This window comes from Diplodia seriata (genome assembly GCF_021436955.1).
Source record: "Diplodia seriata strain FDS-637 chromosome Unknown scaffold_7, whole genome shotgun sequence".
NCBI classification, from domain to species: Eukaryota; Fungi; Ascomycota; class Dothideomycetes; order Botryosphaeriales; family Botryosphaeriaceae; genus Diplodia; species Diplodia seriata.
The window spans coordinates 274,806-288,788 of NW_027117314.1; the positions used below are offsets into that span (position 1 = coordinate 274,806).

The 13,983-nt window shown below is 52.9% G+C and overlaps 4 protein-coding genes across 4 annotated transcripts; 3 read left to right on the forward strand and 1 right to left on the reverse strand.

The window, feature by feature from the left end:
- Positions 1-6: 6 nt before the first annotated feature.
- On the forward strand, positions 7-528 carry SLS55_006855 (uncharacterized protein; the record flags this gene model as incomplete). The annotated part of the gene is made up of 1 exon (XM_066778284.1): positions 7-528. One exon carries the CDS (start codon positions 7-9, stop codon positions 526-528), a length of 522 nt encoding a protein of 173 aa, XP_066630721.1.
- A 1,821-nt stretch (positions 529-2,349) lies between these two features.
- SLS55_006856 (uncharacterized protein) lies at positions 2,350-3,204 on the reverse strand (the record flags this gene model as incomplete). Its single annotated transcript, XM_066778285.1, has 1 exon — positions 2,350-3,204. The coding sequence occupies one exon, from the start codon at positions 3,202-3,204 to the stop codon at positions 2,350-2,352; it is 855 nt and encodes a 284-aa protein (XP_066630722.1).
- A 2,406-nt stretch (positions 3,205-5,610) lies between these two features.
- On the forward strand, positions 5,611-9,696 carry SLS55_006857 (uncharacterized protein; the record flags this gene model as incomplete). The annotated part of the gene is made up of 4 exons (XM_066778286.1): positions 5,611-5,958; positions 6,124-6,211; positions 6,261-6,663; positions 7,272-9,696. The coding sequence occupies 4 exons, from the start codon at positions 5,611-5,613 to the stop codon at positions 9,694-9,696; spliced, it is 3,264 nt and encodes a 1,087-aa protein (XP_066630723.1).
- A 622-nt stretch (positions 9,697-10,318) lies between these two features.
- Positions 10,319-11,255, forward strand: SLS55_006858 (uncharacterized protein; the record flags this gene model as incomplete). Its single annotated transcript, XM_066778287.1, has 2 exons — positions 10,319-10,502; positions 10,561-11,255. The coding sequence occupies 2 exons, from the start codon at positions 10,319-10,321 to the stop codon at positions 11,253-11,255; spliced, it is 879 nt and encodes a 292-aa protein (XP_066630724.1).
- Between the last annotated feature and the right edge of the window lie 2,728 nt (positions 11,256-13,983).

The window sequence follows — 13,983 nt, forward strand, 5'->3', positions numbered from 1 at the left end:
GAGCACATGCAGCGCCTCTACCACCGCGCCGCCGCCGCCGCACCACCGCTCCTCACGAAGAACGCCGCCTCCTCGCCTTTCGTCTCGCGTCTCAACCGTCTCTTCGCGCAAAACAGCAACAACGTCGCGTCCTCGTCGCCGTACTCGACAACGCACCCCACCACCACCATGTCGTCCTCCTCCGCCAACCCCAACCCCAACCCCAACGCCCACACAATCGACGCCGACTCCTTCCACCCGAAAAACCACGACGACAACAACAACAACAAAGCGGGAGGAGAACAAGACGCCGCCGCTGCTCTCCCCCTCCCCGCACCACCTGGAGAAGGCTCGGCGGAGGCGCTGAGGCTGGAGCTCGGTGCTGATGGTGTCAAGCTGGACGCGCTGGGGCCGATGGTGGTGAACTCGGATGGCAGTCTGAGCCGGATAGCGAATTGGGAGCGCATGGCCGAGATTGAGCGGAGGAATACGCTGAGGGTTATTGGGAAGAGGAATCGGGAGAGGTTGGCGAGGTTGAGGGGGGAGTGATCAGTGGGGTTGATGAGGCGATGGTTTTGTGTCAAAAGGAAACTGGCGTCGTCGAGGTTCTTCGAGTGTGTGTGTAACAAGGCGCAGAAGCAGTGCCGTAGGCATTTGCGGCTAAGATTTAATTAAAAAAAAGAAAAAAAGAAAAGGACAATCATGAAATATATACCATCACGAAACCAATACGCACGCACGCACGCCCACACACACACGGGGAGAGACCGACCATCTCTCCCCCCACGTCCAAGTCCATCCAAGTCCACCAAACCCAACCCACCCCGCCTCGCCCTTCCCCAGTCCCTCGCCCTTCCCCAGCCCCAGTCCCCCTCCCCTCCCCTACACATAAACAACCTTACACATAAACAACCCTCTCCCTCTCCGTCCGCACCACCCTCGCCGCCCCCGGACTCACCTCCCTCCCCCTCACCCTCGAACTGCTCCTCGGCCTCCTCTCCACCAGCTGCACGCTATGCCGCGGCTGCGGCTCATACTCGACATGGCGGGGCATCGACGACACGCTGGAGCGGTAATGATGGTCGTACGAGCGGCGGGCGTGCGGCGGGGGGAGGGCGATGGTGCTGTTGCGCCGATGATGACTGTGGTGGCTGCTGCGCGAGACGGGGCGCGCGTAGGCGGTGTGTGTTGGGACGCGGGGGGCCGGTTCGTGGTAGGGGTCGTACTGTTGTTTTGTTTTGTTGGTTGGTGGTTGGTGGGGTGAGTGGGATTGGGGGTGAGGAGGGGAGGAGGAAGGGGTTTTGCGTACCTCGGTGGTGCCGGTGCAGAAACACATGGTCGTTGCAGCACGTGGGGCTTTTTTTTTTTTCCGCTTGGGACGATGATCGCGTGGGGAACAGGAAGGAACTGGGGATGATCGGCAGACCCCGCGTTGGAGAATGGGACGTTTTCAGTGGCCGGGGGCAGCAACAGTAAGTAGTAGGTGCGGGAAATGGCCCGAGCGGTATGCGAGAGGGGGAGCAAACTGCAAGACCCTTACGTTCAGGCGGAGGGGCAAGAACAAGTTAATCAATGGTTTTGCGGCTGAGCAGCGGGACGGCGAGACGGGAGGTGCTGACTATGACGCCATTGTTTTGCTTGGCGGCCGTCCGAATCCAAGGCCGCAACCGCCGCGCTAGTTTTAATTATAGCAGCATCAACCATGCCATCCCGACCGGGGTGCTACTACTGAACTGATATTTCTGGGCGACGTTTCACTCCTCTGTGGATGTTCTTGTATCAATCTCGGATTCACATTTATACTCAGACACTTGCTTCTAGCAGTCCGCACGCGCCCCGTGTGGCTGAGCGGCGGAGACCCCGCACTGATTATATCTGAAGGCAGCCGCTCGTCGCAAGGCCGTCTCGAACAACTCCACTTCTGAGTGCGGGAGATACTATGGCGAGAATCATAACTTGCTTCCACTTGCCACATCGCCAGCCGATGAAAATCGCAGATAATGAGGGATGTATTTCCAGACCTAAAGTGAGAAGGACTTCTTGGCTTGGTAGACTCGTCCGCGTTCCGATAGAGAGAACTTGGAAGGAATATCGTCGGGTAGTTTTACATATGCAGCCCAACATCACAACATACGTAAACGGAAAGCCTACGATGGAAAGTTATGTATTTCTCAACACGCGTAAGGCTAATCTACTAATGAGTGCTTTCTACGCCCGGGCGCCACAAACAAAGTAAAAGGTCAATCGAACCACAAGAACCAACGTCCCAACCCGAAGCTCCGGTATTTCGCAAGTAATGACAGACAAAAACTCGCTGAAGCTCTGTCCCAAGGAAATCCAGCCTGCACTGCCCTCTCCCCCGTCTTCAAGCTAGTTGTCTTCCTCTCCGCGCGGATAAGCAAAGTCACGGCCGCAAGTCTCAGTAAGCCAGATGTGCATGGCAAAGTAAACATAGTTGTCAGCATTCTCAGTAGTCCTGCGGTCACCAAGCTTAACACGGTCGTTCTGCAGATCGAAGCAGTCGTACGCGCCATAGGCAAAGTCACCGATCTGCTCGCCCACCGCCTCCAGCCCGACCTTGTCGTAATGCATGAACTCATGCAGCACGTTGGCGCCCTGGAACGCGCGGCCGACCGTCTCGGTATCGATGTTCGCCGAGACGTTCCCGCAGCCGTCGGCGACGTAGTCGCGCGCGTTCTTGCGGCCGAAGAACTTGGGGCAGAAGTGCATCCCCGGCCGCCCCCGCCGCGGCCAGAAGTAGGCGGTCCCGCTCTTGCCCTGCGCGTCCGTGGCGAGGCAGAAGGGCCGCCCCCCGCGCCGGCCGTAGTCGACGTCCCACACGACGACGGGGCCGAGTTTGTTGGCGCCGCCCACGAAGTTCTGGAACACCTGCTTGACGACGGGCGGGTGGTCCGCGCTCGGCCCGAACCACTGAGAGACCTTGTCTTTGTGCTTGTCGTCGTCCATCTTGGCGAGCGCCATTTTGGCTACGGCTACGGCGTCCTTGAGGCCCTGCGTGAGAGCTGCTTTTTCGCCAGTGTCGGAGATTCGGTCGACGTTGAAGATGGAGCGCTTCTCGGGATTGGATTTGGAGTTGGACTCGGGGCTAGGCTCGAGCGAGGACTGTTTGTGGGCTTCGTAGGGATTGTGCGTGGGGTAGGGAATGGCATGGGTGAACTGCGAGAGGGCGAGCACGCCAAGTGTTAAGGCCTTCAGGAAAGACATGTCTGAACAAAACGAGATAAAATATGCTGGGTGATGGATTTTTCTGGTGGTAGTTAAAATGTCCAGTGTTAGTGATGGTGAATAAAGTGTGCTGTTTGGTTGGCCTCGGTGGGACTGTTCATGGGATTTATACACCTCCTGTCCGCAGTGAGGAGTGCTGTTTTCATCGAGAACTGAAAACACAGCCGCCTTAGCCATTCCCGACGGATGGTTTCTTTTCATAATGGTGAAGAGGACGGAATCTCGTGTTGTTCTGTCTGCGACGGGGTTTCATGTCGTCCAGCTTGGCGGCTGAACCCGGCCGCTGCTTGTGTTACTGCCCTTAACTTTGGGCCAAGCATCTAATAAGAAGCTTAAATGAAATACTAAGAATACCTTTGGAGATCAAGCCGTAGGTTGCAACTTGCAAAACCCCTAGTCGTTGATGATTGACAGGTGACAACGCATGAGGTCGAGAGTTGGCCAAATAAACAATCTGCATTGATCTCCTATTGGGCAATTGATAGTCTCCGCCTCTCACGATGATTAGCATATCGTCATAGCAGGTCATAGAAGATTGGTTTTCCTTTAGAGGGAGTAGCAACAGGCCGCACGAAAACCGTCCATTCCGCCACCGTGCCACGCACTCTTCTCCGGCACCGTTCATCGTAGACATCACTTTTGCACGGCGGTCCCACGCATTGCCGTCCGCGTCGACGGCACGCCCTCGAAACCGTCTGCTCGTCAGTCTGCAACTCGCGCATTGCGTCAACGGAAAGCGGTACGATGTCCTGCGGCATTCGGGTGCCTGGATAAAGGGCCCAGCCCGTGACTTCCCAGCCCCACGGCGGGTGGCAAAAGAAATTGCCCACCCGCATCTGCCTTACTCAGATGCCACATTTAAATATCTAGGTAGGTAGCTGAATACAAGATCCGGACGTAAATGTAAGTTTTTAATTCGCGCATTTAGTCTAGATCTTGTACTCAACTGCCCATCCCATGTAGGATTGTTCTATGAGGCACCGTGAGCTGAGACTTGAGTTAGTGATCTTGAGATGGCGCCCTCCCAACCCGCCTGTTCACTCTATCGCAGGTCGCCGGAGTTGAGGTGTATATTGAGGTGCCGTGGAAAGATGAGGGTTTGTGCGGTTTGGGTATTTGCTGAGGCTGGAGAATAATGAGGGACCGGGGAGGGGGGCGGTGGATGTGTTTGTGGTGAGGGGAGGTATGCGAGTGAGATGGCGGAGGGGTTTTGGGATGTGGATGGCGGAGGGAAATGAGACGATGCCGAGAGGGGGCCAGCGGAGAGGGGGAGTGGCAGGCGGAGATGGATGCCGGTGGGCTGGTTATCTTTGATGCGGTGGGATGAGTTGTGTGGGTCGGCTGGCATTTGTGCATCTCGGAAGAAAAGGCAGAGCGCACCCAACCGGAATTTTTGATTGAACCCCATTTGAGTACAGGTAGACTTGGCTCTTTGGCTACATGACGGAATCGATGGCCGTAGTGTGGAATCGAATATCCTGAAGTTACTGGTTGGCAGTTGCAATGCGGGCAGAATTCGCATGACATTGAGATTCTTGTCATGTGTTCTCCATCACGTAGTTCAAGGCGTCGTAGATCAAGAATGCAGCTAAGATAAAAGCCTGCTGAGGGGCTGTGTAGGTTGTACGCAAAATGCTGCCTGTCTCTCGGTGAAACTTGACCAAAATTGTACCTCAGCCTCGTGGAAAAGGTCATTCCACAAACTGCTTCACCTTGCAGGCGGAGTTTCACCTTCAAGATTTACATTAACAGGCTGAGGAAGACTAGCGGTCAATGCAAGGCAGCCTTGGAAAGTACCTTGGACTCTGTGGCACTGACCGTGCTGAACGTACTTACGTACCACCGCACCTTGAACTTTGACCAAAGGGGACTGACTCATTTTCCAGCTGAGGGATTTCTAGTACTACATGAATTATCACTTAGCCTGCAAGCTCTTCTGCGGCACAAGACTGAATGTAGGCTCCAGTCGTTATTTAGGTCGATACTGTTGGAATACGTAAGGCTCAGCCTAATCAACTACAGGTATCACGGGTACACCCCCTGGAGATCCACTACGTCTGTTCGGAAGCGCCGAAATCCCTTTTTGTGCAACCCGGCTAACCGCAGCTACGCTACCTTGCTTCAATTATTTTAGGAATAGTTCGTTTCGTAAGCAGGAATCGCGCCAGGTGGGTGGAACGCCAACCTTGGTCCTACTCTGCGGGTGGGGGCCAACTCTTCACCCAAACTCATTTAAACCAAGTCGTCTCTCTAAGACGCAAAGGCTCAACTCAGCACCTTCGGCACCATCTGAACACTACTTTCATGTCTACTACCCCGTACGCATACCTGTCAGGTTCCGGGCCTGGGCTCGACGAGGACACTTCAGAAACTGATTCTCCTACCATGGATCCTTCAAGCCCATTTCTCCCGGAGGCCATACCAGCATTTGTGAACACCAACACCGACATTGACGAGCATCCATCGGATACAGTTGACTTGGGAGTTCATCAAGAAAACGATCTGAGCAATGCAACCAGTGACATTGCCGATGACGGGAACACACACGATGCCCGTGATGCGGAGTTTGCGACCTCGACAACACTTCAGGGCTCTCACAATATGGAAACAAACATGTCGCATGCCCCCGAAAGGATTGAGCCTACCTTGGATCCAGCTCCAACTATTGTTCTTTCCACCGCCGACATCAGTGAGAATGATCAGGGGGGCAACCAGCAGGATGAGGTAGCCTCTGTAAGTCATGTTCAACCATTGGATGAACTGTTACTGACCAACTCAAATTAGCCGGAGAGCCCAGCCCCTCGTCCTCCGACAAAACTTTCCGCGCCTACTCACCTTCGCCCTGCCGTTCTTCTTGGACATGCTCTCGCTTTTGCCCTCACCATCGCTGCACTTGAGGTTTTGGATTACTTCTCACGTCGAAACAATGGAATTGCTACTGTGGATGAGAAGTACTACTACTTCTGGAAATATGGCCCTACCTTCTGTAAGTATTTAGAAGATATTCTCAACGAAAGGGACTAACACATATGAAGTCTTCACTGTCACTGCCACTCTTTGGGCACAAGTCGACTATCAGGCAAGACAGATAATGCCATGGGTAGCAATGACCAAGAGCCCCACAGATGCTGAGCGCAGTCTACTGCTCAACTACATCACCTCATCAACACCGGGATCTCTTTTCAGATCGATACGATATGGTCACCTTCTAGTCTCACTGGCAATCACTTCATCATTGCTGATACGAGCCCTGATTGTCACATCTGCGACCCTTCTTAACCTTCAATACCGGCCGATGGCTAGAAACGTTAGTATTGTTACAACGGACCAATTCGACTTTACAACTCTACCTAAGCTTCTAGAGAAGTCGCCATATCCTGATAAAAGGCTTATCGAGACCCCAGTGGATAGTGTTTTGACTGTGTACGCCATCAATGAGTACAATTTATCTTATCCCTTTGGAACGACCGAAAACTTTGTAACCCAGTCATTCACTATGACTACCGAAGGTACGAAAGGCCTTCGACAGCTGTGTTTACCTTCTTTGTTTCCTAATTTTGCATAGGAATCTCGGGAGAACTTGAACTCGACCTTGACGTATTCGATACATCTTTGGACAACTGCCACTACTTGAACTGGACATCATCCACGGAAAACGTGGGAAATGACATATTTGTCACAGATATCTTTCCACCTCAACTGTCTTATCTGAATGACAGCTATTGCTTGTTCGGAGTATACTACGATGAACAATTTTCTGCTAGCACGCCTCTCTCAAATCTGACAGTGTGGGACTTATACGGATACGATACGTACGTTTTGAAGCATTGTTCAGAACCAGACACAGCAGGAGAGCATCTTTGGATCTTGACTATTAACAAGTTCGAGTATCATGGATATTATGGCCTTCTCTGCCAACCACGATATACTTTCACTCGCCGAAAGATTTTTTCCCATTTGTCAGATTCCATTCCGGGCAAGCTCGGGCAACGCGACACTGGAGCAAGGGCTATTAGTATTGAATTGTCACCACTCAATATTACCAGTATCATCGTCTCGTATCTCCGGTCTAGCCCTTTTTACTTCCGCTGGGTCTGGTCCGGTATCAGCAGCCTCAAATCCAACCAATTTTGGGGGACTTTAAAGCTCTCCAAGCCTGGTGATGAGTTACTAGTCGAGTCCGACGGTCTGATTCGAACAAGCAGAGAAGCTTTTGCGGCCTTGGCTGGACAAATAATCAAACAACTTAGCATGGTACCCCGGAGTACTGCTACAGAGGGAATACTCACATCCACTGCTGGAAGGCTATGCGTCGGAAACCTCGCACTCAGAACGATGGAAGCGCTGCTTGCGCTTCTCCTCGTTGCGAGTCTGATTCTCTATCTTTTATGTTTCCACATTCCCCGAGGAGATTTCAGATCACTACTGGCGTACGCCGCTGTCCTTGAAAGAAGTCCGGATATTATGGAGATCCTTCACGACACTGGCAATCTGTCTCTGAAAACCCTTCAAGCTCTGCTAGTCATGAGGAAATACTCTATCTGTCCTACGACCCCCGGTATCCACGTAGCCACCCACGATACCCACAGCAGTCGGAAAAGCTCAGCATCGATCACTGGATATGTGGACAAGCAAGAGTCATGGCAACCAATTGCAGTCATGTGGAAGTATCGAATGACTGTGATAGCTTTATCGATTCTGGCAATAGCCACTCTTGAAGCGGTATATCGATATTCACTAGCTCACAGCGGTCTGGCCGACGTATCCCTTGAGTCATACCAGAAGTACGCCTGGTCTTTCGTCCCGACTCTGACTATGGTCGTATTTGGATTGGCCTTTGGTTTCATTGACTCCGGGGCAAGAACTCTCCACCCTTTTCAACGGTTGAACAACGGCGGGGTGGACTCCGATGTTCTACAGTTTGATCCTTTAGGCACCATCACCGTCTCGGCCACTTTCCATTCGCTTAGGAAGGGTCATTTCTCCCTGGCAACTATATTGCTCACATCACTTCTGGCACCAGCCCTAACAATTGCCTCGAGCGGTCTATATGAGCATGGCACCGTATCTTCGACTCAACAGATTCCTTTGAAAGCTCAAGGTTCGCTCTACACCACCGACGATCTTGTCCGGAAACCATCAAGGAGTTCTTCCAAAGCAAGCGAAAGCATCTTTGAAGCGATCCAATTCAACAATCTGTCCTATCCTCAGTGGACCTATGGAGAGTTCGTTTTCCCGAAGATTTCTGATGAAGGATTACAAAATAGGTCGAATCAGTCACTGATCGCCCGCTTGCCTGCCGTGCGAGCACAGATGAACTGTACTAACTACTATTTCAATGACATAAACTCTAAGGATGCTATGGAGTATAGATTGCACTTTTATTCCGGAACTTTTCAGGTTAAGGTGGATCCTCCAAGCGGGTGTACTACTCCCGGACAAGGTAGTCTGTTGATGGTCTCGAAAAATGATATCTGGCCCTTCTCAATGGTAAGGACACCCACAATATACGCTGCAGGTTCTGCGTACATGCAGAGATATATGAAAGATCCCGACTCATCGGAAGGAAATTTTAACTGTTCAGATGGCCTGATGCACCTGTGGTACATGGTTGGCCGCAAAAGTTATACGAGCCCAGAAGCCACCGAGTCCAGCATCCTCACTCTAATACACTGCATGCCTTACTTGGAGTCTGTCCAAGTAAACGTTACGCTCACCCTGCCATCATTTCAAATCAGTGGCATTCCAACCCCAGATCCCTTATCCGCACGGACTTTAACCGGATTGGCAGTGGACTTCCTTATGCCGTACACCAGCCTCCAAACATACGGCGATGAATCAACCGCGGTTCAGTACGGGAGTACTAAAGGGAACATTTCGCTCGACAGTTTATTCGAGTCTGTCGTGTTCGGCTACCAAGGCATCCCCTTCGAAGAAATCTACGGTCCGCAGAACGTCGACAAATTGATCGGAGCCTTGAACTCTCGCTTCCAGGAACTTATCGCACTGGAACTGCACACAGACTACCGCATTCCGCTGAATGCATCCACCCTTTCTTCGCCCGACTTACCGCCGGAAGTAGCAAGCATGCTCACCAACATCCAAGGTACCATTGTCGACGACAACCACATGCGTCTGTTCCAAAACGCAGTATCGACCCGCATCCTCGAAGGCGTGCTGGCAGCCATGGTGGTCTGCGCCATCATCCATTTCATCCTCGCGCCGAACACCAAGATACTGCCAAAGGACCCGGGAAGCATTGCGGCGAAGATGAGCCTGTTCGCGGACAGCCGGATGCTGGCACAGATGCCAGAAGCGACTGGTGAACCGGGAAACGGTGCCAATGGGCGGGAGCGCCTGCGAGACGCTTTCAAAGGACAGACGTTCAGCTTGGGATGGTGGGGTGGCGGAGAGGGCGGCGGGACGAGGAGGTTCGGGATTGATGTCGGGAAAGCGGACGATGAAGCCTGACCGCACTGTCATTTTCTCTCATCATCGATAATGGGTTTGCTGCTTTACTACCGAGCGGGACGATTCGGAGGATCTAAGGGGCCTTCGGCCGAGTGAAGAGGGCTGAGTCGGCCAGCCATGCGGAGGTCAATCGTTCGTGGCTATTACTTGTGGGTCTTTTATCCTGCACCAAGCACTTTCTCGTTCACGTTTTGCATCGGTTTGTGGCGCACAGGCGCAGGGGGAGGTGGCGCGGTTCGTCCTTCTGGGACAACGCTCGTACCGGGAGGAATGCGATTGGTCGGTCTCTAGTGATGGTCACGGCGGCATTTAGGGCAACTAGGCGAGCATCGCAAACGTATTCGTACACGCGCTCTACGGCGGCTTCTTGAGCGGACTTCTGAGTATAGCGGGTGTTGCGGCGTTTGGTGTTTGCGGAAATGCAATCAGGATTGATGAGGCGCCTCGTACCCACTACGAGGCACACTTCTACTTTCCATGCCTAAAGATAGTAATTCTGCCCGGCGCTCTTGGTGTTTAAGTAACCCATCTACGCCTCATTGTTCAGGGCATTCTCTTCTCAACCACAATCTTTCCCGCATTCGAGCCTCGCCCAATTCCAACCCAACCACTCTCGATCACCATGTCGTCCAGCTACCACCCCGCGCTCGACGACCCCAACGCCTTCGTCTTCTACCGCTACCACCCCAGCCTCGCCGCCGCCATCATCTTCGTCATCGCCTTCCTCCTCACAACCGGCTTCCACTGCCACCAATGCGTCCGCACAAAAACCTGGTACTTCGCCCCCCTCATCATCGGCGGCATCTGTAAGCCACTCCCCCAGCCAACCCACCACAACCACAAACCGCTCACTCCCACTCGCAGGCCAAGTACTCGGCTACATCGGGCGCGCCATGTCCGCGCGGGACCAATGGGCGCTCGGGCCGTACATAATGCAAAACCTGCTCCTCCTGATCGCGCCCGCCTTCTCCGCCGCCTCCATCTACATGGTGCTCGGGCGCATCATCCTCAGCGTCGACGGCGAGCGCCACGCCCTCATCGGCAAGAAATGGTTGACCAAGGTCTTCGTGATGGGCGACGTTATCTCGCTGCTTGCGCAGTCTGGTGGCGGTGGCTACATGGCGATGGGCACCCTTGCGGCGATGCACACGGGCGAGAAAATCGTCGTGTTCGGCCTCTTCGTACAGTTGCTGTTCTTCGGCTTCTTCGTGGCGGTGAGTTCGCTGTTTTACGCGAGGATGCGGCGCGAGATGCGGACGGCGGGGAGGGGTGCGGGGATGCCCGGGGTGGCGTGGCGCAGGCATTTCGCAGTGTTGATGGCGGCGAGCTTGGCTATCTTCGTGAGGTCGGTGTTTAGGGTCGTCGAGTATGTCTCGGGGAATGATGGGTTTTTGCTCAAGCATGAGGTGTTCCTGTACGTCTTTGATGCGTGCTTGATGCTGGCGGTTATGGTCCTGTTCAATGTGGTGCATCCGAGCGGGATTACGGAAAAGTTGGGCGGGGGGTATGCGGATACGTTCAAGATGTATTTGAGGACTGATACGGAGAGTACTGCGTGAGATCGCCCATTGCATGGAGCTCGACTTCTTAGATGTAACCGTTAGACGCATATTAGCCGTTCACGCAGTCTGACCCTCGAATATACATACGAAGAAACTTGCCCTCCTACAGATCGTGCATTATGTATACTTAAGGGTAGTTGAATACAAGATCCGGACGTAAATAGAAGCTTTCAATGCGCACATTTACGTCCAAATCTTAGATTCAACCACCCAGAGAAAGAATAGTGGAACATCTCTACTAGGCAGATGTGGGACGGCCAATTTCTTTGTCGCCCGCCGCATGCGAATTTAGAGTTTGTATCGTAAGAGGTACTGGCGTTGATGTTTTCTCTCCTACTAGTAAATGCTAGATACTCCTGATTTGCAATATTGGTCGCCTCCACCACCTACGGTTCGATTTTCTCCAGCAACTCCTTCGCGTCTAGCGTGAGAGGGATCTCGGATACTGTCCAGGTCGGGCTCCAGAGGTTGGACATGTAGATGGCACCTCTTGAGGTTTTCGGCTTCATCAAGCAAGCTCCCCATTCTTGGCTCATCCAGTCCGTCCCGCTCGTATGCAGCGCTGTCAGAGTCAGGTAGCTGCGTCATGACACATGATTCATGTGCGATTACCATGGCCGTCCAAGCTTTCGCAAGCAGTCGTTCTGTCCAGGAGAAACTCCTTCCAATGGACTTTCTGTTCCAAGGAGCTTCCCATCCACGAGTTCCGAGCACAAAATAGAGCCGTGTAATGTCCTCTCCAAATCTTTCGAGATAATCACCAACTTCGTCGTGAAGACCTCCTGCTCCGATGACCGTGGCGGTCATCTCGTCCAGTGCTTCTCTTAGGAGAGGGTTGTCGTAGACGCTACGGGCACAAATGTTTCTCACAGATGTATGTGGGGTTTCCCTCGCAAGGATTTTGAGCGTGTCGAGAATAGAGATTCCAAGGTGGCGGTAATATAGAGGGGTCAGCGGGTGTAGGTCTGATGTGTATGGTTGTTCACATACGGCGTGCGTGAATTCTTTCCCGTCACGGTTCGTCCACCTTGCTCTCCATTTTCTTTCCAAGGTTTCGGTTCGCTTCAAGAGCTTTTGTTGAAATCGCAAGTCTCTGCAAGAGACCTTGGTGGGGGTGGGGACGGACCAAAGTGTCTCGAAGCGTACCGGTGGCGAACATTGCCGTCCTTAGGTATGCCATGAATTTCTTTTCTTCCGAGAATTCAGCGTAAGCGGCGGTAGGGGTTTCGACTGATGTGGCGTCCGAGTGTTGCCTAGAGCGAAAATTTGGTCCTTGAGTCGTGGAGACTTGAGAGATGAATGCGTGGATGAGATTGACACTGTCCGTTCAGAAGCGGGCTTCATTTGCTACGCCTATATAAGTAAGGTCATGCTCACAAATTGAAGGAGCATCATGCAGCGGTAGTATGAATGGGAAAGAGCTGCAGAATACGAAATGTGGTGTAACTGGTGTTAAAAAAGCAAGTAAACCGGCAGTAAACAACGATAGCCAATCGTCAGTGCAGCCGTAAAAGTCAGGGAAAGACGATCGACGAAGAACCTCTGCCCTCCCCGTTAATGTCTCTCAAGCCGTCGTCCTTACCTCCGTAGCCACCGACGACGTATACAGCCTCCACCTCCCCGCCGTAACAACCAAATTGCCAAACGAACCCCCAGGCCCAAACGTCCGCGTCGCGCTATACGCCGTCGCCACATCCGGTCCGCTGCTGTACTCCTATAGCTAATGAAGTACCTAATTACGTGATTTTAAGTAATAGACGTAATTCGAATTTGAAATCCTCCTTGCTATTGTTGTGGTCCGTACGCACCACTAGTCACTCATTTCGGCGAAACTCGTTTTCTTCGCTGCCTGCTCTATAAGAGCAGGCCTCTCCCTTCACCCCTTCTTCTTCTTCATCAAAGACTTCTTATATATAGAACGTAGCTGAATGTCAATTCACTATCGCTTCGTAACAGCTATCATTCTAAGCTATCCAAGCACAGCTACTGGACGCTTCGACACTCTTTCCAGATTATTTTCGGGGGCAGACAACTTTTTGCGGAGGCATAAAAGCCATTAGTACATCTTAGTAGGCAGAATAAATATTGATTCAACTTTGGGGATATTCCCTATGTTAAGCACTAAGGCGCTAGTGCTAAATAATTGCACGAACATTGTCTAATTCTACGTATCAGAGAAAGTCCACACCAATCGCCCTATGAGGAAACCCTCCCCGATGACGCAAGCTTCGGCCCTTATCAACCTACCCATCAGAGCAGAAGAAACTCCATTTCCCGCGCATATACACACCCACCAAGCATTTCATCATCACCCACGAGCGATCCCTTCCCAAACCCCACCAGCCCCCAATCTCACCCAATACGAGCCCCGCTCGCTCGCTCGCTCGCCCACCACACCACCCGAACCCGAGCACCCCCCCTCCCCACGCCTCCGGCACCAGGCTGACACAGAAGAGCTTCTATTTAACCTTATCACATCCATCACCGCCCATCCCATCCCATCCCACCCCGTCTCGCGCGCGCGCGTGGGCGCCACTCATGATCATCCCCTCTCCAGACACACGACGTCGACCGACAAACCCGCGACGTACGCCGCACACAGTGTCGCACGCACGCACGACGCGAACCCCAACCCAACCCAACCCACCGCAGCGGGCCCACCCACTGGGAGAGCGATCGCCGAAAATGGCAGCAGCAGCAGCAGCAAAAAAAGAAAAGACGGCCG